At 41.6% G+C, this 26,198-nt stretch overlaps 1 protein-coding gene across 8 annotated transcripts in view; it reads right to left on the reverse strand.

Annotated features, from left to right (window-relative positions):
* The window catches only part of LOC136044368 (prefoldin subunit 3), a 33,546-nt gene that overhangs the window by 6,985 nt on the left and 363 nt on the right, over positions 1-26,198 (reverse strand). The window contains exons 2-21 of one of the 8 annotated variants that reach the window (XM_065729659.1): positions 20,158-20,300; positions 18,998-19,073; positions 18,206-18,308; positions 17,929-18,022; positions 17,717-17,828; positions 16,671-16,777; positions 16,052-16,093; positions 13,067-13,152; positions 11,791-11,914; positions 9,880-10,016; positions 9,503-9,606; positions 8,859-9,005; positions 8,401-8,460; positions 8,194-8,304; positions 7,261-7,377; positions 7,112-7,142; positions 6,490-6,610; positions 4,534-4,590; positions 4,109-4,213; positions 3,524-3,584 (exon numbers count right to left, since the gene is read on the reverse strand). In XM_065729659.1, the coding sequence (XP_065585731.1) occupies positions 3,570-3,584; positions 4,109-4,213; positions 4,534-4,590; positions 6,490-6,610; positions 7,112-7,142; positions 7,261-7,377; positions 8,194-8,304; positions 8,401-8,460; positions 8,859-9,005; positions 9,503-9,606; positions 9,880-10,016; positions 11,791-11,914; positions 13,067-13,152; positions 16,052-16,093; positions 16,671-16,777; positions 17,717-17,828; positions 17,929-18,022; positions 18,206-18,308; positions 18,998-19,073; positions 20,158-20,300 (1,892 nt within the window). In that variant the 3' untranslated portion in view covers positions 3,524-3,569. Of the gene's footprint in view, positions 1-3,523; positions 3,585-4,108; positions 4,217-4,533; positions 4,591-6,489; positions 6,611-7,111; positions 7,143-7,260; positions 7,378-8,193; positions 8,305-8,400; positions 8,461-8,858; positions 9,006-9,502; positions 9,607-9,879; positions 10,017-11,790; positions 11,915-13,066; positions 13,153-16,045; positions 16,094-16,670; positions 16,778-17,716; positions 17,829-17,928; positions 18,023-18,205; positions 18,309-18,997; positions 19,074-20,157; positions 20,301-26,198 lie in introns of those variants that run through there. The other 7 variants (XM_065729653.1, XM_065729654.1, XM_065729651.1 and 4 more) reach the window with 7 other exon arrangements.

Raw genomic sequence — 26,198 nt, forward strand, 5'->3', positions numbered from 1 at the left:
AGCGATTCCAGCGCCTACTGCGTCACTGCTCCGAAGAGGGATTCCGGCCAAACGTTTGGGAAAGGATGAAGCTGAGTGATGATGGGGTACAGCCTGAGATTTACCACAGACCTGATGTTACAACTCTCATCGTAATTGCTGCAATCTCTTTAAAGACCGCATCACTGAGCAGTTCCTTTAACGTAAGTACCAACGACAAAGCGAAGACAACTGCCGAGTAACAGCAAGCTCTTCTGTACTTCTGGCTCCCAGCAAACATACAAATGATCACACGTGCAGTTTCCACTGCTCAAAAATGTAATTTTAAAAATGGAAATAGAAGACCGATACACAGTGCCTTTAAATGTTGCCCTTAGAGTACAAACTGCCTGAAACACGAGTGTTCCTCTTTATATACAAATTAAGCGCCGATCCACAGCACTTACTATTCCAATTGTAACCCACCCACCCCCAACTCCCTGACACAGAAAAAAAAACAGATGCGGATACACCCTGTCATCGATCTTGTAGTCTGTTTTTTGTTGTTAGTTTTTTCCTTTTCCATCAGAAAAGTCCATTTGCAACTGTTCCCTAGGCATGTTCCACCGCTACGTGCACGGAAGTGAGATTTCTTTAGTAAACGGTTTGTCCAAAATGCAGAAAGTCCAAGTCGGTCACTTCTTGGAGGCAGTCAAACTAGACCTAAAGAGCGTTAGAACACGCAGCTGTTAAGAAAGAGGTACGCTGTCAAGTGCAAGAGGCCCAGCGCAATCCAGCTTCCCCAGCACCCCAGCTCTCTCATTGCACGTGCCATCAAAGACCACTCCTGCAGTGCTGCTGACTCCCGCCCATCAGCCTCAAACCAACAGCTCAAGTACAGCAACGCAAAGCAATGCCAAGCCTTCCTCCTTGTTGAACACACGCGGAGTAACCTCTCAGGTACCTGAAGCAATCAGGATGGGATTCGGAGCCAAGGAGTTGCAAGAAGACCAAAGGGAAAGTCACATCTATCTCCATCTCTCTTCCACGTTTTACTCAGCACAACTACCCCCACCACCTCTCCTACCAAGGATAAAGCTGAGCAAACTGTTCTCTCTGTCCCTCTGTCCAAACGAGACTGAAAATGGAGCTCTGCAGGGGGCACTGTGTGGCCATTCCCTTTTCCAACGGCAGGCTGCTCCAACTGCTTTGCTACCAAAAGGACACCGATGTTGAAGAAGCACAGAGCAAATCACAAGGTGGAGCAGCACTACAACCACAGTGCCTCCTTTTGCAGCATTCAGCCCGTTCTGGATATTCTGCAATATAGCCCTGCAGTTATTTCAGTTGTAAACAGACACACTGTTTGCCAGATATTTTATTTGCAGATTTGAGTGAAGGAACCCATCATTCCTTCAACAGCTCCACCCGTGAGGAGACCTCACAGTTCCCAGCGCTGCAGCACTCACACATCCACATTTCTTACTAGAAAAGATTGAACTCCACACTGTTCCACACTGGATATATCCAAGGAAGCACCAGTTTCTTAAAGAAACAGCTGCCTCAGCACAGCCATCCCTTCTCAGTGCCACCTGCCCCTCATCACACAGAGGGTAACTACATGCACTGCAGAATTCACTGCCTTCAAACAATATGATTGCTCAGACCCAAAGAGCTGCAGGAAAGCTCCTTTGTAACTCAAACCAAAACAAGGAATGCAGAGTTCCAGGTCACAGCTGCCAGCAGGTTAGTGGCTACCGATTCAAGGGTGGTTGTACTTTTCCTCTTCTGCTGTTGTTTCCATTCGATTGTTTTTAACTGTTTCACTTGACAAGTGCATTACTGAGGCATTTCTGCTGCACTCATACAGCATAATTAAGCATTCAGACAAGGAGAGAGCTGGTCTCCAGGACGTGGAAAGCATTACTCTTCCAAGTTCTTCTCGAAGGGACAGCCTGACATGACTGCCAGCCCACCCGCAGCTGTGGCGGGTCAGATCTGCGCAGTCCCGGCGTCAGCTGTACACAGATGAAGGACACGGTACTCTCGAGGCCACTTAAGGGATAAAAGCAGAAGACCGATGCTTTTTGGAAAGCCAGCTTTCCCATTTCTCATTTGCAGAATTACAATTGACAGGAGAGGTTTCCATTGTAGTCTGCCACTGCTGGAGGAAAACACTGCTCCTTCTTCTGTTCACTCATTACTAGCCCTTTTCCCCCCTTTCTGCAATAGCGCTTTTCATTGCACCGCTAAACATACAAGACAGCATTTTCATAGCCCACCTCCACTCTGGGGACAGATTTAAATACGCAGGATGTGCCAGAAGCGCAGGCCACTGCCTCAGCAGCAGCAGCACACCTCAGGAAGTAGTTCATTTACAAGGTACTCCTCTCAAAAAAGCTCTATTTCTTAAGAAAGCATTTTTCTTCAAAATACTACAGAAGGAAAAGATTACCGCAGCATGAAAGAAAACATTCTTTACAAGCTTGCACATATTTACATATTTAAAAATAATTACTTTTATTCTGTTTGTAAGTAGATTCTTGTTTCAGAAAAGCAGCACAAGCACTTCACCAGAGCAAGACCAGTTGGGTAAAACTGCCAGTTCTGAAACACCAGCGTTATGGCAAAGCTTGCTTTCTAAAAAGTCTGCTAGTTCAAAAAAGAAGGGTATTTTTTATTGGGCGTTTCCTCCCCTCGCCCTTTCGAATTGGACAGCTCACTTCCGTAGCTAGCAACCAGAGCTCTGAATTGCTCCCGTTTGCTGCTGCTGGGGGGACCTAGATTTGCTGGAACAGAATCGACTGGATCAAAATGTGCTCTCTGTGGAGAAGACCCTCCATGGAAGTGTGCCTGCTGTCACTGTTTGGAGGCTGCACACGCTGTTGTGTATCACACGTGTATCCCCTACTCTACAGCAGCCCGTGCCAGAGCCCAGCTCTTTCAACTAGTTTTGTGTTCAACTAGCCATGTAACACTGACATCCCAGCGGTGCAAGTGCTTATTTGCTTCTCTGCGCTTCTGGATATGTCAAGATCTTGTTGATTCACAGCATTTCAAACTCACATTACAAAGGCTGCAGATTACTCTCAGCTATTCTAACGTCAGAGCCGTCCAGATTCACACAATATTGGCCTTAAGTTAACACAGGTATTACTCTATCAGAGTATTTCTTAAAGTATACAAAAACATTATTGCTCAGCTTTGAGTTGCATCTTGGTTACAACAGCCATCTCCTTCAGGGAGAAAATGAAGAGTCGACATTCTGCACTCACTGCCTAACACAATCCATTGATGAGCCAGGTTGCAAAGCAATTGCGTAATCTTCTCAGCTCTGAAGATAAGAATCCAGACTGTGCCATCTGAGTCCACCTTCAGCCTCCAAGAACACAATTTTCTGCTGAGCAATCTCGAATTGGTGAACAGCACCGTTTTACGCAGCAGTGACTGTTACAAACAAGAATCCCTAAAGCACAGCAATTCAAAACAGTACTAACGTCGTACAGGGGAGAAATAGCCGCCCTGTCCAGGAATACAGAAATCACAGAAAGATTTCCTTCTTTCATTTTACCAGTATTTGGTTGCTCTCACATCTTGCAGCTTTGGCAGCTCTACATGAACTGTATCTGTGAAACAGGGATTACATGTTAATGCCACTTACATAGCTCACAGGTACAGAATTCTACATCTATCCACATGCCCTGTTACCTGCAAGCTGGGTTTTGTCTCAAAGAACATTAAGACCAACATATGACAGCTCCATCAGCTTGAACCATCACTCGTCCATCCCTTTTAACTCCCCCCCCACATGGTCCTTCAGAAGGCTTTCACCATTCCTCTAACCAGTAAAGCTAATCCAAGTATCCAACTCATGTACAAGGAAGTTTACATGCCACTGCCATTCCTCTTTTCTAAAGATTGACACTGTGATAAGCTAACCACAACATTTTGGAGCTCTACTTTCCCTCCTACGCTTGCATCCTCTCCCCCGTTTAATTGGCTTTCTCACCAGCAAAAGCTGATGCCTCTGACTGAAGAACCCCTTGCTTTCAGATGCAGAAATACATCAGCAGCCCTTCAAGGAACACCGAGTTGCTTTCACTCAGACTCAAGCTTTAATGTGGTCTTTCATTTAAAAACAGCAGTTCACCTGAGTTCCAGAAACAGGCGCAAAAGGATTTGTTGGCCTGAGACCAGGCTGCGTATAAATCACTGACTGGGGTGCCATCAAGGGAGCTCCAATCTGAGGAGGTACCTGCTAGAGGAGACAGAACACAAACCCAGAAAACTGTTACATGAAAATTGCAACTACTTCCAGAAGCATCTCCCTGCATCATAAGCATAGTAGAAAATAAGCAGAGAGATGCAGATACACAGAGCAGAGCTTTTAAAACAACCTTCCTGTCTAAGATTTAATCCCATCTCTTCCAAGATCATGGTGATAAAGCCATCTGATTTCACGTACTACTAACTTGATGGAACAATATGCAAGTTCCATGGCAATAATGCCTGCCACAAACGCCAGGGCAGCAGACACGTAGGTTCTCACACACAAAAGACTGTCACAGGTCTTACCATTCCATAGACAGGCACTTGAGGTGTAGTCACTGGGTACGCTATTGGAGCGGGCACCTTCAATAAAGGAAATAGCAGCAGACATTAGATAAATTCATACCTACTAGTCAGTAATATAAAAACATTTTCCAAGTAATCAGTACAACCAACATCCACAAGAAAGTGACTTACGTATCCAGGATAACATAATCCGTTCTGGCACAGCAAAAGGAGTAAGGACAGAAAATTAGGTAAGGAGCTATTCAGGCTGGATATGCTAACCAAAGGAGGTGGATGCCAATCTAATACTACAACTATTTATGCTCAACTCATTAATTAAAGAAGGGGGGTGGGGAAGCACGAGTGCAGTACCAACAGGAACAGCGTCTCTCGACAGGGAAAGGCTCCTGGTGTGGGAGGATTTCCTCAATGAGATCTCCAGCAAAGATCAAACTTACTATGTTTAGCTAGATTTTAATATAGTGCAGCCAGCTGCTGCTCACATACCACTTCTGATGTCGGCAACATACTGAAAAATATACGACAAAAGAACGATGAGCATCTCAAGCAGGCCATCACTTTTATCAGGTTATATTCACAGATGCAGTAACATGTGTCCTTCAAATTGCTCTGTCTTGTTTGAGAAGAGGTCATGATCTTACTAAGGGAGGGCTGGCTACGTATTTTTTATGAAGAAGAAAGAATACTACGCATGAATTTGAGTGTCACATGAATGTCACTGGCCAAGCAACAACACTTGGGCCTTTCCTATACTTGGTTGGAAGTCCAAGCAAATGAGCAAGGAGATGCTTGGTATGGAGCACTCAACTATCCAACTATCTAAGACCAAAAAAGCATCTCACGTGACCGAGTGAAACAAAAATCAGACAACTGAAACCCACAGTGATCCATATAAACTGAGATTTTATCTATCTTTCCAAAAAATAGAAACACATCAGCAGTTTTAATGTGACAGGTTCCAGAACAAGAAGAAAGGATAACAATATTTGGCACGTGGGACTTCTGAGATGGTTAAGTATTACACAACTGATCCACTAACGAGAACATTTGGGTTTCATTTCAGCCCAATGCTGTCCATTCAAACCATGTGAATTTTCACTGAGTGTACTCGTATAAGCAGAAGGAAAAAGGCATCACAGACAAATAAATCTCTTCCAACTGGAAACACCTGGTCAGATAGCTGTCTAGAACTCACCCTAAGTTCAGCAGTTGCTGTAGTTGTACACAACTGAGATGAACAATTTACTTCCCTCCAAGGCAGCTATATTTCAGAGGAATTTGCACTTGCATGAATATTTCATCATGGAAGACACCTGGCAAGTGACTTAGAAGCATGGGAAAAGCCAGCTCTTACAGACAGCCCTTGGAGGAGTGAAAGACCTTCACTGAAATAACTCCTTTAGAGTTCTTCCGTGTTGTGTGACTCAGGATTGGTACACTGTGTTGGAAAAGTGATGATGCTGCTGTTAAGCATGATTACAAGTCTGAAGCGCTGCTTGAAAAGATAACTGACATTGTGCCCCTGTGGGGCACCTTATTTCATATAATACAACTGAACGGCAGCAAAAAACAGAAGGAACTGTTTCTTTTCCACCCCTGAAACAAGGTCTTTGGATTTTTAGAAGTGGACATGTACATGCTCAAGCCCCTCAACCACACTTTGTTGTTGCTGTTGGTTTGGAGTCATTTCAGCTCACAAAGAACTCGCAAGTGGTTCAAGGTCTCAAGTGCAAGGCTTCCCAACCCTCCTCCAAAGTCTTTAATAGGGAGAGGGAGAGAATACACTGCAACATGCTTTCTTGAGTTTGGGGAGTGACCCTGCGTGCAGCCTCCCCCAGTGTCGACACACAACAAGGTCTTGTCCCAATAGCAGGTTTTGCTATTCTTTTCCAATTGATTCATCAGGAAAGAAACATTTCCTGGAACAAAGAGCAATTTCAGCAGTACAGAAGTTACCATATGTGGCATAGTGGGTAAGGGAGTAGGGTTCCAAGTGGTCGATGTGCTTGTTTTTGCTTGCCAGTTTGTTCCTCCAGTAAGTTTCTTCTCTGCAGGCTGGGTCCACTGCATATCTGACCTAAAAGGAAACTGTGGTATTAGTTTTCAGACAGAGCCAGAGAGAGTAACAATAACAACGTCACAGACCACAGGATAACACGCCCAAGACAGGCAGGCATTTGAAGTCTATGGGTAGTACAGAACTACAGGATTTCATTATCTCCTCACACTTCTCTGCTGCAGCAAGTAAGAAGTCCAAGGGTTCTGCTTTGGGTTAAAAGCTCACTACTGTTTTTATACCGTACAGTGGAATCTCTCGCAAGAATTTGATAGAGCAGCAAGATCTTTTGTAGTGCCTAAAAAATGCCCACATGTACAGCAACTACCAGACATAATGACTTCAAACATTAAGGCTGACTGTTATGGTGACTGACTACAGACTTGCTCTTTCAATGCTGTTCTTGGTAGCAAATTACTTTGATTTGAGACTGCTACCCTGCTGCCCATCAGTGCTGTGAAACTGTGTTACTGCCTTCCAAGGAGTCACATAGGAGTATTCTAAATAGACAGATGCACTTACTTTTTGGATGGAGTTCCTCCAAAGCCAAGATCTGGAAGGGTGGGAAAAACATAGATACGTGAGCCCCAAATTTTCTTCTCAGAAGTGAATAATAATTGCTTGCTTATTTTCACTAACAAAATCAAACAAGTTAAAAGCATCACACTTACTTCCCACTAGATTAGCAAGAGAAGAATCGAGGTCATTTGCCAAAATTTTCCCACTTTGCTGGTTGGCTGAGGCAGCTCTTTGACTCTGGGGTGGTACTGTGGGTTGCAAAACGTCATCTAGATATTTAAAAGCCAAACAGAACAGAAAATCAACTCTTAAAGGTTACACCGAACTTAATAAAATCATCTTTTGTAAGCTAGAGAGGCAGAGAACAATAAGCAGTATTAAGTAGTTATCATACTCTGAGGCAAAATGCTGGAAGCGTCTAAAGGGTAAGCAGAAGCATCCTTTAACTTTTATTTCTTAAAGAATACTGCTTGCCTATCTGGTAGTCTTCAGTTATGCCTCAACAGTATCTGACAGTATTTCTACACTAAGCAGAACCCATCCCAGAAGAACCTCAAGAACAGAGACGTTCAAGATAGTTTTAGGGCATTCTTGTAACTATCAACAGTAATTTCATGGCACTGCTAGCATCTGGAACAGTCACAAGAGTTCCACACGTTTATTAAGGACTCTGGGAGAAAACAGCACCAAAAGAAGAGATCAGAACTCATGTTATTCCAGAAACAAAGCATACCCACAACTACTCCTGCATTCTTTTAAGTACAGTGCCTCCCAGTGAAGTGAGAGAGAACTCATTATCGGGTGTTAATAATACAAACACCGAAGCACTGAAACAGACTAATGTGAGCTTACCCATTAAGAGACATCCACGGGCCAAAGTTTGTCCCCCCAAAAAGAAAGAGGAAACAATCAGTTGACAGGAGATGAGTAAGAGCTAAATTGAAATAACTACAATTAAACTGATTGCTTCTTATCAACTTACAAATATATTACATTATTAACTTCTGCATTGCAAAAGCAATTCTGCTAAATTGTTAAACCAACATTGCCTGCAGGGTGCAAACTAATCATATGGCAGTTTTTACCACTTGCGGGCCTATACTCTGGTGCTGTAGATTTTCCTCCAAAAACGGCATCAAAGTCCACATTGATTGCTGAAGGGGTGGTACTTGGTGGAGCAGAGTGAAGAGGGAAACCTAAACAAAACAGAACAGGAGAATCAGATGCACACATGAAACAATGCCACTTATTACAACAAAACCAAAGTCGATTAAAAAAAAAAATCAAATTACCATCAACAGGCAGAGGATGATACACTGAGGTATAGGTAGGTTTATGACCACTGAAGTCATCTTGGCAAGAAGAAAAGACAAAGCAAAGATCAGCTTAAGAGAGAAAAATGGGAAAGTGCTCTAAACACTAAGTCTGCAGTTAAAATGTAAGAACTGTTAGCAGATTTCAGCAGTGAAAGTAACTTGCCCTCCCCACTACAAAAGAAAAAGCAAGTTGTGGTTTGGAAGCCAGCAAAACTTTCCGCAAACAGACAAGTCTTCAAATGTCTGGGTTGGGCAAATTGAACAAGAAATAAAGCTTGAAAGAACCACGTTTACTACTGCAACTAACATACAGCTTTCGTTTGTGAACAAAAAGAGCAGACTGGTCCCAACAACACAAAGATTGCACCACCCAGTTTATTAGTACCATTATCTCCGCTTGCAAAGAAATTAGATGCTTTGGTTTTGATTATTACCACTAAACAGTTCCACTGTGTGTCTGGAGGACAAGCTAGCACTGATGAAAGGGGCAGTAGATTTTACAGCTTCTTCGACTGGCTTCATGTCAAAGACGTCCAGATGAGGTGGAGACTCAACACAACCATTTGAGGACGAGAAAGGACCTTGCAGATGCAGAAGAATACAGAGTACACACATAGGAAAGAATGACAGGACAGAAACCGCACATGAGAAGCTCTGGACAAAGCCAAATGGTAGATCTGCCACACAGTGGTCAGTTTGTTAAAGACAGGAATTCTTAGCTTGGGATAAAATCATTCATAGCCTTCCTCATTTAGGGAAATGAATCTCCGAATTGACAAGGGATGGGCAGGGGAAAAGGACAGAAAAAAAAAAAGGAAATACTACATCTTTTACTACAGTGTCTCTACTAGCAGGTAACAGGAAATTAACCTCTCTAGAGCAAACTTGCACTAAACTTTGACCAACTTTCAGGTTACTTGCTCTGTTCTGTCAGGATTCAAAATACTTGGATGCAAACTGAACCTGTCTCTGAAAGCCTGATTATTTAACTGTGAACTTGATTCAACTACGAACTCATAGGATTTCTTCCTATGTTCTAAGGAATTGCCCATCATTTAGTCAAACCAAATCAGCTTACCTCCCCAAGCACTGCCTGCTGACGTTGCTGTAGCTGCAGTACTCTGTACGGTTGGAACAAACACAGGCTGAAGGTCAAAAAGATCACTAGAAAGATTGGGCATGCTGGAAAGGAACAGAGAGAAATGGGAAACAATACACATTGCACTACATACAAATTCACACCAACCTCAGTCATTGCCCATTCATCAGCAGCCAGCCACAAATAATGGTACAAAACAGTACCTTAAATTTTGAGGTATTTCTTATCAAGTGACAAAAAAATCTCATCAACACTCCAAGAAAGACAAAAGTTATTCTTGAGAAGCACTTAAACTTGCGAGCTATCAGACCGGCCCAGCAATTCAGGCTTGCTTCAGAAAACAAATTCTCTCTCACCTATTTGTTGTGGGTGCCGACACTGCAAAGAGGTCAACAGTTGCAGCAGTGTTCATGCTTTTCCCTGATAAGGTGCTTGGAGATGCTGATGTGGAAGTAGAATTTGGTACTACAGAAATCTCTCTTAATCGCTGCTCCTGAAAGATGAGATAGGCAGTTTGAAATTTAGTGTTATTAATTTGTAAGCTCTTCAGACCTTTTCAATAAGAATAGTACAACTCTAGTCCTTTAAAAAATAAAATACAAAGAACAACAACTCGACAACAGCTACTGCTCTACAAAGTCATGAGCACAGAAAGCTGATTTCAGGTTTGTTTTAAAATAACTGCAGAAGGCTTCACAAAAACCTTCTTGAAAGCCTTAAGTCTCACCTTGGCATCTATAGCTACCTAGAAATAAAACAATGTATTTGAGGCTTCCTTCCTTGGGAAAGAGCCATGCTGATGGATGGCCCTCTGTTCTGTAAAATGCTTCTCTGCTGTCAGGGGACTTTACAGCCTGATTCAAATCGACAGAAACTTATGCTGACGTGTGTCCTGATAGCATTAGTAAGACATTGCTCTTCAGCAGAAGATAAATCTAGCTTGTTTTTACCATTAGTTTTATGTCACGTCCCTCATTACTCGTAGACATGCTCACTCATTTACATGCAATGCGGCAAATCACAGGTGTGAGTTTCCCAACACATTTCTCAAGTAAAATCTGCAAACTAATTGAATTTCTTTTCCACCCAACCCAAATGCATTTCCTGTTAATCTATTTGACCTGTCACTGACAGCAGCTACAACTTCTGTTACAACAGAAACAGTGTAGGTGAGATATCTGATAGAGCTCCCAAGAGAAAAGACACAAAACAACCAGAACAGTTGCGACACAGCACTAGCCAAGATTTTAATGTGAAGCAGCTCAGCAGCAGGCAGCAAGGGATACTCAGATTACCACCTAAGAGCAAAAAACACTGATCTGATAAACACCCTACACAGTGTGAGAAGAACAGAGAGATGCTTCAGTAGACTTCCAGAACTCCAGAGGTAAAACTCAACTCTGAACTACTATCAAAATTTACTTCCATTTTCCAAGTAGTTTGAAGGGTCTCATAGCAAGGCCTCCTGAAGACAAGAGCAGTTGCTTTATGGTGGAGGTATCTCTAAAGACACTAAAGCAACAGAAGGAAAGTTGTCCATAGCTCTGTTTCTATGTGTTAGGTAGCAGACTCAGCCTTCACACACACAGTTCTCTTATGTTGTTGGAGATATCACACAGCTCCTCAGGAAACAGTGCTAAATAGGTTAAAAAGACCTGATGGATCAGGACTCAGATCTTCAGGGAGTCGTTATGCAGACAACTCAGCAAGTACCACTGAACAAACCAAAGGGCATCAAGGAGCCAAGAGAGAATAAACCAATTCTCCTTCATGTGTTATTGTTTCAAGTACATAAATTGTACCTAAAAATTTTTCCAATGAACTGACAGAGCTATAAATAAAAGCAGTTAAATCTGGACAGAATTATTACAAGCAGCAGCACAGAAGAATCTCACCACAGCAGCATGCCAGACATCATTGGGAAAAGTACTTCTTGCCTCTATGTTTCACTATTGTGAGAACTAAGAAGTGCTGTATGCTCATTTACTGAATCCTGGAGATTCCTCCTTACAGGAGATTGTTACTTATGTTAACTGCTTCAGCTGTCTGCTACTCTTCCTGGTAGAGGGATCACAATCTACTTGTGACTGTCACACCAGCATCCTACATAAACATGTGTCTGCCTCTCAAGATGAGAGTCCTTGCACTAAATCTGAATCCAATCCTGTTTTTCACTCTTATCCAGTGGAAAGAAAAATAATCATGGAATACTAATTTAAAGCATATATATATACGCAGAGATATACGTATATAGTGAGAGAGAGTACCTTAAGTGCTTGCAGTCTAGCTTGTTCCTCCTCCAACGCCTGCTGCTTCTCTTTCTCATCCATCCTGCTCAACGACATCCCAGTGTTGGCAAGTGTGGAAACAGCACTCGACAGAGCACTAGCTCTAAAAAAACCCAAACGAACAAAGTTAAAAAATAAGTTTTATTAAGCAAAAATCAGTCAGGTATAGATCACATGCTGATGCATTAAGTGTCTCAATTAGCTGCATTGTTCCCCTACCACTGCAGTCTTTTCTTACCTTGCTCTTTGGTACAGAATAACAGAAACACTGGAGATCTTCAAAAGACCTTCAATATCATCAAGTTCAACTGCAACCCTGACCTATCAAGCCCCAGCATGAAACTATATCCCTTACTGCCACACACGTGACAGGAGTACACAGGATTGCTCCCTCTGGTTTCTGTGGGTATGATCTGTCAAGCAGTGAACACGTTTTCTTTTTATATTAGCATCATACTGATGACAGTTCAATCCTACTCCACTGAAGTAGCAGAGGCACAGAAAGCTTGCGTGGGTACACAGTATACACAGAGCAACACATGGAAGTTATTCCCTAAACTGCACATTTTAGTAGAATACTGAGGAAACAAATCCTCAGATACTTGCAAAAAAGGAAATCTGAGGCACAAAATAGCTACTCAGGATGTATCTTACGCTGATACCTTCCTTTATCAGAGCCTGCCCACATATCTAAGATGGAGTGGGGGGAAAATGGATATCAAAACCAAATCTTTTGCCCTTCAGGCAGAACATGGTATGCATACCAAGACTATTCCTGACAGAAAGAAAACTTCTGTCAGCACAAAGTATCAAAGCTCTTTTGTCAGTTCTGAGAAGAGAATGAAGAACTTTCATAGGTAGGTGAAGGCATTCATGGCTGAAGAGGTAAATAACTGGCAATGAAGACCAACACCAGCCTATCCTCAGTAAAAAGCCCTCAACTCCAAATACAATGCAAGTCTTATGAGCCAGAGGACTTTGAACAAATAATAAGTGTAAGGAATAATATGCAAAGTCTCAGCTCAGTGGTTTATTAAAATACAACAAGTTATTTGTCAGACACAAGCAGACATCCAAGGAGCAAGTGTGACAGAGCTCTCAACTATTACTAGATACAACATTTACACCATCTACAAAGATATAGTTGGAAGTGAATAAAAATCAAGAGAACCTCCAGGACTAAATCCCAATTCTTCTTAGTACAGTGATGACAAATCCTAAGTACAGACACGAGTGCCGTCCATTCAGTGCTCACCTGCTGGCAGCAGAGACTTCTTTCGTTTTCTTTCCCTCCAGAGAAGCCAAATGCTGCTCCAGTGCTTCAAGCAAGCTGCTGGGTGCCTAAAATTAGAGTATTCATGAAACTCAGCTTATAGACAAGGCCTTGCTGTTTAGGACACAGATGAGCTTTCCCATCAACTAAGAACCAATAAAACCGCTTCAGTAATAGCACCTTGATGTCATTCATTCTGCACAACTGCGTTCTACCCACCCAGCTGTGGTTTTTGGCTTCCATCAGGAATGCCTGACAACAGGATGTGTGGCTACAAAAAAGCAATCAAATTCTGCCTTATCCCCAACAGTACAGTCTCAGACAGGAGCATCTATTCAGCATAAGATTTTACAATAACCCAACACAATTGCTCTCAAGCTTTTGGCTGTGTAAAACATAAGAAACTAAAACTGAAAGACCACTTCAAATCAAGCTGCAGAAACTCTCCCCTCCACCCCTTCCCAGAATAGTCTAAAAATAGACATATATCCATTTAAATCCAGCAGAAAGTCGAGCATAAGAATGTCACACTAAACACAAGGTTAAACTTAGGAAACCTAAATGAATTTTAAGGGAACAATGCCTATGAGCTTACAAAAATGTCTGACAACACAGCAAAGGCATCTTTCAGTATTCCAACAAAGATTTAATGGATAGGTAACAAAAAAGAACAAGCTGAGCTACTTTTGTTCCTAAAGCAAACAAGTAAGAAGTGCTAATCACAGCTTGCCTCTTTTCTACCACATACCTCCTGGTACAAAAAAATTGCTTCCAAAGGTAGCCACATCAAAGCTCTAAGCACTGGAACTGCCAGGTTAATTACAGTCTTACTAAGAAGCAAGTTTTCTCAATAAATAAATAAATAAAATAAAATAAAATAATTGCCTTATAAAAAAAACTCTTCAGAAGCAAGATGATTATGTTGGCAGTGCTCTAAGTTCACTCCCTCGCTATTCTCTACCCATATCACTCTCAAGGCTTTTGATTACATCACCCACACTTCAAGGAGCAAGTACACTGCCACCTCCGGCACGCTGAGATGAAGAGAGAGCTCCACAGCCTCAATCCACTTGCCCACTCAAGTTGCAGGGTTTTTCAGAGGCTTTAAGCTTGTCCTACCATTTGCCAACAAGTGCTATGGGGAAGTAAGCTCTCTGCATTGATTACCAGGGCTTTAAACTAAGTTTGACATAGCTAAAGGCTGTGCTGCAGTTCAGCAAGACCTGGACAGACTGGAGAGCTGAGCAGCAAGAAACCAGATGAGGTTTAACAAAAGCAAGTATAGAGTCTCACACCTAGGAACAAATAACCACAAGTGTCAGTGCAGGTTGGGACATAACCTGCTGAAGAGGAGCTCTGCAGAGAAGGACCTGGGGGCTTCCATACACTGGTTCAGCTTTTGGTACATCCTGGATAACAGAAGACAATCAGGCTAGTCTTTGGCCAGTCCCCCTCTGGGATACTGAACACAAATCTGAGTCAGTCTCTATTCAGTGCAGGAAGTCAAACTACAAGAGATGCAAAGAAGAACATTTAGAAGAATCCTATCTAAGTTCCTGGCTTGCAGTTAAGACCTGTACTGACATGTGTCTCTGCTTCTAGTAAGAAGTCAAGGATGTAGTTATCTCAGCAACTGGCCAGGAGTAAATTCAGTGTCCAAACTAGATGACTAACCCCAAGGGGTTAAGTGTTTTGAAATACCTTTCCAGGAAGGCATTAGGGACAAAAAACAACCAACCAAAAAAAAAAAAAAACCACCACCAAAACAAACAAGAAAAAAAACCACAATCAGCCCTTCTCCTTTCAAAAACAGGACTGCACAGCAGCAGTAGTAAAGTTTTCTAAAGAGAAATCTATTGCTCACAGGAATAGCTTAGAGAGACATCAAAATATGGACATCCACACAGGAAACCTAAGTATTTTCAACAAGCAAACAAGTAAATATGAGTGACCAGACTATAAACAGAAGACTATCATTACAAGTTATCACCCACCATCCTGTGAGAACTCACTGGTACTGCAAGCACAGCAAAAACCAACATTATTCTCAAAGTCCAAAACTAAGGAACGTCAGCAAATTCTTTTGACGTACATCAGTTGTGTGCCACAATTACTCAACCCAATTAAATGTCATGAAATTTAGTACAGAGTAAAATAGGACTGATCCACTGACAATGGCACTGAAATTGCCAAAATACACCACACAAATGTTGATACCCATCACCACAATTCAGAGAACTGCCTAAGTACACTTGCAACAAAATAACTGATCTATTAGATAACTATTAGATAAAAGTGTTCCAGCTGTGAAGGGTTTTGCACATAGAAGTTTTAGAAATAAAGCAGTGAAATTAGATTTCCTGTCCTCACTACATCAGAGAAGCCCCATGATTTGAAGACGCTTATTACCCCTTGGTTAACTGTGCAAGTGAGTGCACAGAAACCCAGCATGCAAGCCCTTGTCATCTCTGAAGTATCACCTCACACTTCAGTGTGATGTTGTTAGGTAACAAGGGCCAGCTGAACATGCTGTACTAGTTGTTTGATCTTAGCATCTTACTTCTGACATCGCAGAACATCACACTGCTGTGTTCATTCATTACTTGCCTTGATTCTGCTGGCTACAGAACTTATTTTTTTCCTACTGTAAAGGGCTACAAGCTCCTTGCAAGGGAAGCCTCAGTTGCTAGGAGCAAATATGAGATATGGGTACAGGTGGCAAGATGTCTGTGCCTTATAAGCAGATTGTTTTTTTGTCTTATGAAAAAGGATTAATGTCCTATTAAAAAAACCTGATCACTTTAAACAATACAGAAGTAAAGTACGAAGTACAAATGAGCCACAGGAAAAATGCATAGGTCTATGGAATAGAACACATTCAAGGTGATTGTTAAAGTACAGACCAGTCAAAAAAAAAATGCAGAGAACAAAGTAATTGCATGATATCAACATGATGCGTACACTGACCTGAGTAAGATCTGGAATATCCCCCTGATCAATTCCAACTTGCTGGGTTTACAAAAGAGGAAAAAAAAAATACATTATACTACATGCAGTGGCAACAAAATAAAAATGGAGGTCTGAATGTTACATGGAAACTAACAGACTAAAATGGGTATTAATTATTTTCTGAATTCATATGAGTTTAGTGAAGAACATGTCTTAGAAACCTCAAGTACATTGCTTTGTATTTAAAAGCAAAGTCATGCCTTCATCCAACCTTTTTCCCCATGTAGAAAATCTAATTGGGAGCATTAGAAATACCTGCATTGCTTACTGGAACTACTTCTCCATTTTGAGCAGTTACAGTAAAGGACAGCACTGTAAATACACTAACAGTTCATTCTGGACCATTCATGAAATTTATAACAGCACTTAAGAAAGCATTTATTACATTGTTTGGCTAATGAAAAAGATGCCTGAGAACCTCACTTCAAATTACTCAGAGTAACCAGAGGTTAAAATGCATTATCTGTAGAATCGCTCCCTGTATAGCAAAGGTGATGGTACATGACTATGAATACAGGCTGCTGTTGTGGTACAGATAGCTCAGTATTTATCTTCCCACAGACGTTCAATTACTTACCTCTGCTACTTTGAGGAATTCTGACAATTTAGTCATTCTGGCTAGGAATTTCTTGTACATATCCAGGCCTTCTTTACACTGGTTTTTCTTCATATCAAAATATTTTTCTGAGGATACAAGAAAAACACTCTCATAAGATAACACCACCTCAGCAAAAAGCTGGCACCATTATATACATGTAAATTTGATACAAGCTTTAGGGATAGAGCAGACAGTGGCAACTCAAAGCTATTCAAATATCCAAGCTGACACGAATACCTGTCACCTTGACAATAAAGCACTCAGTGGAGAGAGGAACAATGATTTCTGAGATTCAGTACCTTGGAAAATAACACAAAAGCTTGACAAACATGGATGCAAACCAATGCAATTATTAAATTAGACATTTGCGGATACCTTATTCTTGTTTACATATTCTTCTACATATTTAGACCCCATATTAATACATGCACTGAACTGATCTGCTAAAATAAAAGAAAGCCCCAGCAACCACATCCTTCACATTCTCTTGTTTTGCTACAAATTCGTGCAGATATTTCAACAGGAAAAAAAATTAGTGTACTAACAAAACAAACCGATCAGGGGATGTTTTCATTCAGAAATTTGTTTGAACAGTCACTGCAAGGCTTTCCTAACAGCTTGAAAAAAAAAAAAACAAGCCATACGTGCCACATATGAAGCTTGTGTAGATTTAAGAACCAAGCTACAAGTGAATAGTCAAACTATAAAGGAAGTATGGGAAATCACAAGTCAGCTGTGCCGTGAGTGCACATTCAACGTTCAACACACAAGGCCGACTAACTCTAATGGTCCAGTGATGCCTTTGTTATATTCACATCACAGTCAACCTTGGACTTTAATTTATGTTTCAGGATGTAATCTTCAGGTAAAAGCATATATTTAAGCATGTGCCAGTTGCCATTAAGACATGTTTCTATGTTAACATCAAACAGCTTACTAGCTGTTGTAGTCATAAATTGTCTGTTATTTTGCTCAACAACTTGCATAGAAGTATAAAAGCTAAAAAGAAAAAAAGTCGTACATACCTAAAAGATTAATAATCCCCTCATTGTATGCTGCAAAAAGTCTAATGGAATCTTTGAAGAGGAGCATAAAGGCAGCATTTATAACACCATTTGTTAGTTCATTTGGATTTGCCTGTGTAGAAAGCAACAAGAAAGTAAATCAGTACTTAATATCAGTCAAACTTATTTCAAAATGAGAAACTGCTGCTGAAAACTGAGCTCCAAGTACTTACATCAAAATCAAGGAGTGCATCGTGCTGGTTCTGTATGATTGGAAGGGTTTTCAGAAGCTTTTCAGCATTCATGGTTCTCATTACTCCATCTATCCTACAGAGTAGAAGACATTTACAGGTTACCAAGAAACCTCAGCAATATCATGCCATTTCCACACTATTAGATCACTTTAAAGGGTCAAAAGGAGCATAATGTACAATAAGGTCAAGAATAACCAGTATTCTCCCCCTCCCCCCCATAAACACACGAGGCTAAACAAGCAGTAAAATGCCTTACCCTCTTTTCATTTTGGTGAAGTCAACTGCTACAAGTCTGTATGAAAGTGCTTTTTCATTCAAGTATCTGCTGTACCGCCTAATGAAGGTAGACATATCATAGCCTGAAAGTTAAGTGTGTGTAGGTTAGATATTCTGAAGTGGTACAGTTTCTTCCAAGTTCTTCTCAAGAACTATTCTGCTACCAGTCCATTTTACATCAACCTGTTTAAAAGCAGTGCTCTGCAGACATATTTCAGGGTCTTCAGAGTCACTATTTTCATCTTTGACACGCAGAGTTACAGCTTCTCCCCAGTTTGCTAAGATTAGAAATGCATTCTTTGCAATTATGACAATAAATGCCTACAACATGGAGTAGGCAAAAACCAAGCAGCTCTTACTGCAATGCTCTAATCTGAAATCAGTCTGAAGACATACTCCTAGTAACACATTGAAGTCACTGAAAATTATCTCACTATCCATTAACAGTTCACATTTACTTCTGAGATACTGAAGTGCAATCAAAGATTGAAAAAGATCATTGTGCCGTACTCATCAGGTTCACTCCACACAGTGCAGATTTCCTATTTCACACTGACAGCTCTGTAAGGAGACACATATGCTACAGGCAAACTTGCAGTACTCATTCAGTTAACTCATTTTCACCTTCTTGGTTGTACTTGCTGGGTCAGATATTCTTTGGTGCCTCACACAACACAAATCATAATACTCTTATCTAAATGTCACTTGTCTCCCAGAGTACACCAACATAGGTACCAATCACAGAGCAAAAGCAGCAATTAAAGATCCTTACCCTGCATGGCACTTTTGTCCAGGTAGTTATTTAAATTGAACAACGTGTTCCGGGATGCAAGATACTGGATAAAGCGCTGTTGGAGAAAAAAAAATGGAGTCAAACTCTTGTTGTGGCAGACAAAACATAGGTGTATTACAAGAAAACTACATCTGAACTCCTAACTGATTCTAGTAACCTCCAACAATAGAAATTAGTTCAAGAGCCAAAATATCTTGAAACTACTGATGAGCAAAACCTCTAACATACAAAATAGTGTCACTGGTAAAAGCATGACTTTATATTAAAGACATGGCTGCCCAGGCAGAAGACTAGTACAGCAAAGGGGAGGTGGTTATATTAACTTTGGACATTTAGAACAGACAAGCTGGAAAATGCAAAATGAGAGCTTCACCTCAGTTATCTGAGTTACCACACTTCTACTGGAGCTGTACAAGTCAGAGACAGGCTTCCTTCCTTAAGTAACAACATAATTTACAGTAACACTTCTACAACTGTGGTAAAGAACAGCACTGAAGTTGGCATAATTCAGATTTACAACATACTGATTGAACTTAGGAACATTTAAGTCCTCAACAATAATAGCTAGCTCAAAAAATAATAGAACAGTAAGAAACGAAACATTTAGACAGCAAGGCTGTTAAAAATGTTTTTCTTCCAAGTCTCCCATACCTAACTCCAACAATTGCAGCTTCTGTGCTTTCTAGCTTCTTGACCTATGTGCAAGTCCACAAACAATTACAATCAGCAGGGCTTATGGGGCAAGGTACATCCCCGATCTGAACCCCCACATGCATCTGTTCAAATCTAAGGAACAGTTTAAGCACTGATATAAAAAATACAGCTCTTTTCTGCTGTAAGATAATACATGAATACATGGTAACCCAGGACTCTAAGCTCTGATTTTTTCCAATAGTTCAACACTGGATTTGTTGTTTTTTTCTCTTCACGTTTCAGCACAGAGGTATCAACTATGTTAGAAGAAGAGAATAAAATACACATCCTGATTTACAGAATTCAGTTCAGCTTTGTAGCTGCAATAAGTAGTGCCTACCAAGAAGCGAATTTCACTTCAGATTATCCCCCAATTTCAACCTACTACCTGTTGAAAGATAAAAAGCACTGTTAAAGAGGCCTTCACACAACTAATTACGCCTTACCTCGTTTCCATACATCATGAGGTGGTGTGTTGTAATTAGAGCTTTGAACACTACAACCCAGCTACTGTTTGCAGTTCTCTCAAAGAGCGTGTCTGCCAGCTGCGGAATATTCACATTCATTTCATTTGTGCACTGTATTAGATCTACATTTAGAAAGGAAAAACAAACAAAACAACACATCATTACAACCAGTTACAATGCTCAAAAAAGATTATCAGGTTATGTAGTTCTACATAGAGAATTCATACTGGAAGTTTTAACATCACTTCTTCATTTACGAAATAATTGAACTACTTTACATCTCCAGCTCAAACTCACTGTATTTGGCAAAAGATGTCAACTGTGAACTTCAAAGTATTCCAACCATTTTAAGGAGTCCCAATATTTCACAAAAAAACTGCTTCAGCAGATATCCTGCACCCAAATTACTGTTCAAAAGCCAGTGCAGACACCAAGTGCCCAACACCTGAAGTCATTCCATCCAAACAGAACTGGAAAGTTGAGAAGAGTGGGAAAGCAGAGACACCTCCTGAAATCAAGAAGCAGGAAGTACCTGAGAACTGACTCACCTGGCAGCGAGGTGCTGCAAACCTCAGCTAAGCCTTTTTTCCATGAGATTCAAGGAAACAGATCTGCATACAGCCATCTTTCCATACAGGTAAAGTAACTCATCAGCAACCTCCTTAACATACTGTGGGGGATCACAGCAGGTCACAAGCTCCTTGTGTCAGACTCATCGTAAACTCAAAAGTTAATGTTTAACTAGGAAGGTCAGAAAGCATCAGATCTCTGACTGAGCACTGGTACAAAACCAGAACATGCTCCAGCAGATACCCAGGGAAAAAGGCACTGCTGAGAAGTGAGCAGGGCTGTTCTAACCCCCCCAGGACACACACATTTCATGTAACTCTCTTTGAGCTACCCTGGTCTCAGGCGTGATCAAAGCACAGCTCAAGGACTGGGCAAGGCCAGTACTAGAAACACCTCATTTGAAAACACGTCTTTGTGGCTCTTCTTGAAGGCAAGTCCTTGAGCAGGATGCTGGCTGTGGATCAGCCTTGCTGCTCATGGCTTCTTCTGTGCAAGGACATGAAGGGCAGCATGCAGGAACTAACAGCGAGGTGCCAAGGCAGCCAGCTTCCAATACGTTTAATGTAAGCTGTTTCAACATTTCTACCTGTTCTAGTGCACAGAATACATTACAGACGTACCTTAACTACAGATGTTTATTAAGACCATATTTTCAAGTCCTTAAGACAAGGATCACTAACATTCACTTTGAGTCATTTAATAACAAGAGTAACTCTGAAAGTGAAGAGTTTTAGACAGCTTTCTGCTTCAGTAAGTTACAGGAAAACACTATTTACGGACTTCACCTTCGTGTCAGAAGTTTCCAAACAGGCAGAAAACATTCAAGCTGGGGCAAAAGTTTTTAATCCCAACTATCAGTAACATAAAAAAAAAAACCACTGAAATAACTGTGCAAAAAAAAAAAAAAGCTCTAAAAAGAAGTTTGAAATAAGCCACACACCACAACCTTTCTGGTCAGAACTAGAACATGCCTCTGTCCAAATTCACAAAAAGCAAGTTATTCAACAGGTGCTTCTCCAGCTTGTGGCTGTCATCCTCAGATGCTGTGTCAATTTAAAAACGTTTCAGCATTTTGGTAAGTCCAAACAATCCACAGTTCCCCATGTAACGAAACAAGTTTTCATTCCAAAGTCTATATGTATGAAGAAAGCACTAGTTTCATCTCTTCAATACTTAGAAATGTTATAATGAAGTTGTTTATCTCAAAGCATACTTAGGTAAATAAGTCTTCCTGAATAGATTCAGTTTAAGTATTATTGAGACTGCTGTTTGCGTTAGCTCAGCATTTTTGGAGAGACTATAACCAGCAGTGATGCTGCAGAAGTGTTACAAGTCCTAATTCCTATTCTCAGTTTACAAACAACAACAACCCCCCAAAATATATTGAGCAATATTTGTAACACTGCTAACAGGAAACCCTATTAAGCTGTTGAGGTCCAAGACTACGAGAACCTACTGAAAACAGCATTTTTGTGCAAAGCTCTCTCCCTTCACCAAACAAGCCAATTATACTCTTCAGTATCTTCTCTGGAGAGAGTGCTTATCAAATAACAAGCAGGACTTGAAAGGAAGATGCAAGTTAAAAACAACTTCTTGCTCTCCAAGACAGAAATAGACTGACTGATCTCATTCACATTTTACTAGAGAGATTTTTGCTTCAAACAGACTTCAGTCCCATCCACAACTCTTGCCTTCTTTCAGGTTCATAGGTTGGAAAGGACCTACAAGATCATCTAGTCCAACCATCCTCCTATCACTATCCCTACCCAACTACTAAATCAAATCCCTCAGCACCTCATCTAAACGCTTCTTGAACAGCACTAGGGATGGTGCCTCACCCACCTCCCTAGGCAGGCCATTCCAGTGCCTGACCACTCTTTCAGAGAAAAAATGTTTCCTCAGGTCTAATCTAAATCTTCCCCGGTGCAACCCTGTGGCCATCCCCTCTCGTCCTGTCATTATTTATCAGGGAGAAGAGGCCCACCCCCTCCTCACCACAACCCCCTTCCAGGAAGTGGTAGAGTGCAATAAGGTCTCCTCTGAGCCTCCTCTTCTCCAGACTAAACAATCCCAGCTCCCTCAGCCACTCCTCATAAGCCTTGTGCTCCAGGCCCCTCACCAGTTTTGTTGTCCTCCTCTGAACACGCTCCAGGGCCTCAATGTCCTTCTTGTAGTGAGGTCAGAAAAGGTCTGCCAGCAGATGTGCCAGTAAACCCTTCGATGATGAACACCTGGGAGATTCCTTGCAGACAAGATAGCAAACGTGCCTAGAAGTGCTACTCTGTCATGATGTCACAATTCTACTGTCAGCTACTACATCAAATGCCAGGACTGATCAACTCTGGTTAAAATTGTCCATTTGCTTAATAAAGCAAAAAAGCCTTATTCCATCACAATGGTTTATGGTGACAAAAAGCCAGGCTGATGTCAACCTTCAGAAGGGAGCCGCTGCCTTCTGCTTTTTGAGAAGGCCAGAAGAAGTTTTCTGCCAAGTGACAACAACAGAGCAGAAGCTGAAGAAGCCCCCGTGTATCCAGGCAGCTCTTGCTGCTGTGCTCCACAGGGCTCTGTGTGACTGAGAAATACAGCTCCAGTGATTCTGTACAAGTGCTGGTGAGGTTTTCCAGGATGACTCACTTGCTTCTGGAAGACATGAGCCCGACCACTTTAGTTTTGTGTACAAAACGCTGCTGATGCAAGCTGTGCTTGAGGCTATGGGACCTGAGCAAGAATAGCACAGAGTTCAGCAGCGTGTTGCCTCTGCACAGAAAAAAGCTCAAAGTCATCTGGCTTTAAAGCAGAAGAGTTCTGTACAGGATCTGAAGCAGCCGGGATGGAAGAGCAGTGGAAAACCTCACTGCCTACAAGAGTACAAAGGATATCTCTTCTGCAGCTCACCTGAAATACTGGTACATCATCTATGAAACCACACAGCTCTGCAGAGAACAGCACACACAGATATGCCATCAGCCCTCAAGAAACTCCTCAGTCCAGCACTGACAAAAAAATGACATTTTTCAACTTTCAACTAAGGAAGTCATAATTTCCTTAGTTCAGGAACACCTCTTTCAAGACAACTGCCAATACAGAAGTTAAGACAACCATTACTGCTCAGTATTCCCATATTTTTTCCCTTCTGCCACAGGACAGAAGCTGCCCTATGAATGGCAGATTTAAGACCAGTTTTCTTAACTCAGGAGTCTTAAAAAAGAAATTAATGAAAAAGCATTTGCTTTTTGGAAGTTGCAACATAAAACAAAGCTAAACAAACTCTCAAGCAGACTTTCTCAATGCAAACAGTAAGGTTTTCCTTTAAAAAGCTTTAAGCAATTCTACATTAAATTTGCACAGATAAAAAGATTCCAATATCAGCTGGGTTCTGGGTTTTTTTCTTCAGGTCAGATTGAAATTCGGGGTCCAGATGACTCTTAAAAGTCCTTCCTAAGTCAAGCAATTCTATGATTAAAGACAGACACCTTACTTGAGATTGTTTATTTGTGCTCTATCACGAGGTACATATCTCCAACCAGCAGCTGCCAGCAGTAAGACTGGCAAACAGAAAACATCCCAGAACTATGACAGTCAGAACACGACATGATGGGCAAAACATGAACCCTCGATGGCTCGGTGGAGACCTGCACTTTCACCTGAAGGGAAAGGCTTAACAGCCTGGTTTTGTTACATGACACGATTTTGAACTGAATTATCACTAAGAAGATGTCTCAGTCTATACATGAGCAGCAGTTACAAGTTTTGATAAGCAACATCAACTACTCCCCCCCTCCCATGCATTAGTTCAGTGGGCTGTGCACAAGTTACAAGGGGAGAAACAACTCAGACTGTGGCAGCGCAAGAGACCAGCACACCGGGGAAGAGACAAGGCTTTCAAGCACTCCCACTAAGGAAAATGAAAAAACATCACACAACAATCACGATATTTTATCCTAAAATATTACAAAATACTACAGAAATAGATCTGCTGACTTATTTAGGACACTGCAATCTACTTTAAGAGAAAAAAAAAAAACAAATATTCCCATTGACACTGCTTAGGTTTCTTCTCTTGGAGGAGAACACAGCTTTACTATCCTGCAGTAAGCAGTCAGACAGGACCTGAGCCTCCAAACACTAGTCCACACACCACACACAGAACTCACAACCACACTGCAATATTAAAGTTCCCTTATTGCCCAATTTCCTTAGCAAAGGAAATTTTAAAGAATTAATCTGAATGCAGTCTGAGGCTGACACTCCTCCACGATCCTCAGCACAACTGTCAACCCTCAAAATGTGCTTTTTAAGCAGCAATTACAAGTAATACCAGATGGAGCAGTGTTTTTAATGACACACACATGTAGAGACACTAAAGTACAACAAGCAATGTTCTGCATTAAATCCAAGTTATGTTTCACTTAACTTGGAAAGCACCTGCATTGTGGCTTTGAAACTATACTGTGTCACAGGTAACAGCATTTGAGCTTGTATCTCGCCTGTCTGCCTTTAATACAGTTAAGTTTTGCTTACAAATGGACAAGAAAAAAGAAATGCCATGCAGAGTCTTGCAGATGTTAGAAATGAAGCACCCAGGTGTGCTCACACAAAAATGGTAGAAAACAAGTTACACCAGGACACAGAACAAATCTGGCACAAGAAGACCTTCAGGAGACTGACAGCTCTGAGCAGATTGGTACTGACGGACATTCAAAAGAACATCACAACACTGTTCTCAAGTTACACAGCTCCTCCACCTGCCCATTTTCTTACTCTGTGAACTTTAGTGAACGACACGATTTTCAAGCAATGCACTACATCCTTCAAGTTTCAGACACTTTCAGGCTATTGAGTAACCTGCCTCCACGTTTTGGCTTCCTGCCACGATGCCATTTCTGACCTTGAGGGTTACCTCACGAAGCTGTCCTACCTCATGCAGAAAACAAGGCAAAAAGACGTTTCTTCTCATTGTACCACTCCAGTGTTAAGGCTTCCAGTTCTAGCCTGCTAGCTGCAGCTGGCTTCCACACATCCAGATCAATAACGAACGCGTTTGCATTGGTTTTAACTATGTGACCCACATCCAAAGCTCTCAAACAAGAAGTTTCAACAGATGCGTGCCACAGCAAAGCCAAACTGCTCCCCATCACAACCGGCTCGTTCCGAGAGCCTGAGCTGCACTCTCCCTAGCACCACGGCCCCAAGAGCCCCCAGGCAGCTGCAGCCTGCTGCCGTGGCTCGGCGGTGAGTTGTGTCCAGCTCCACGTCCCCTCCCTGCTGTACGCGCACAGTGTACATGCGCAGCTCACTGCACTTCACACAGTGCACGAGGAGCACAGAGCTGGGAGCATCCTGCACAGGTCTGTGCAGCCAAAGACCAACTAAAACCGAAACAAAGCAACAACTCTGATGATTCCGCAGATACCAGAGGCAGCTTCCTGCACTTTGTAGTACAAGTT

The sequence above is a fragment of the Cyrtonyx montezumae genome, unplaced genomic scaffold, assembly GCF_038088225.1.
Source record: "Cyrtonyx montezumae isolate F1298 unplaced genomic scaffold, pur_monq_1.0 scaffold_11, whole genome shotgun sequence".
Classification (NCBI taxonomy): domain Eukaryota; kingdom Metazoa; phylum Chordata; class Aves; order Galliformes; family Odontophoridae; genus Cyrtonyx; species Cyrtonyx montezumae.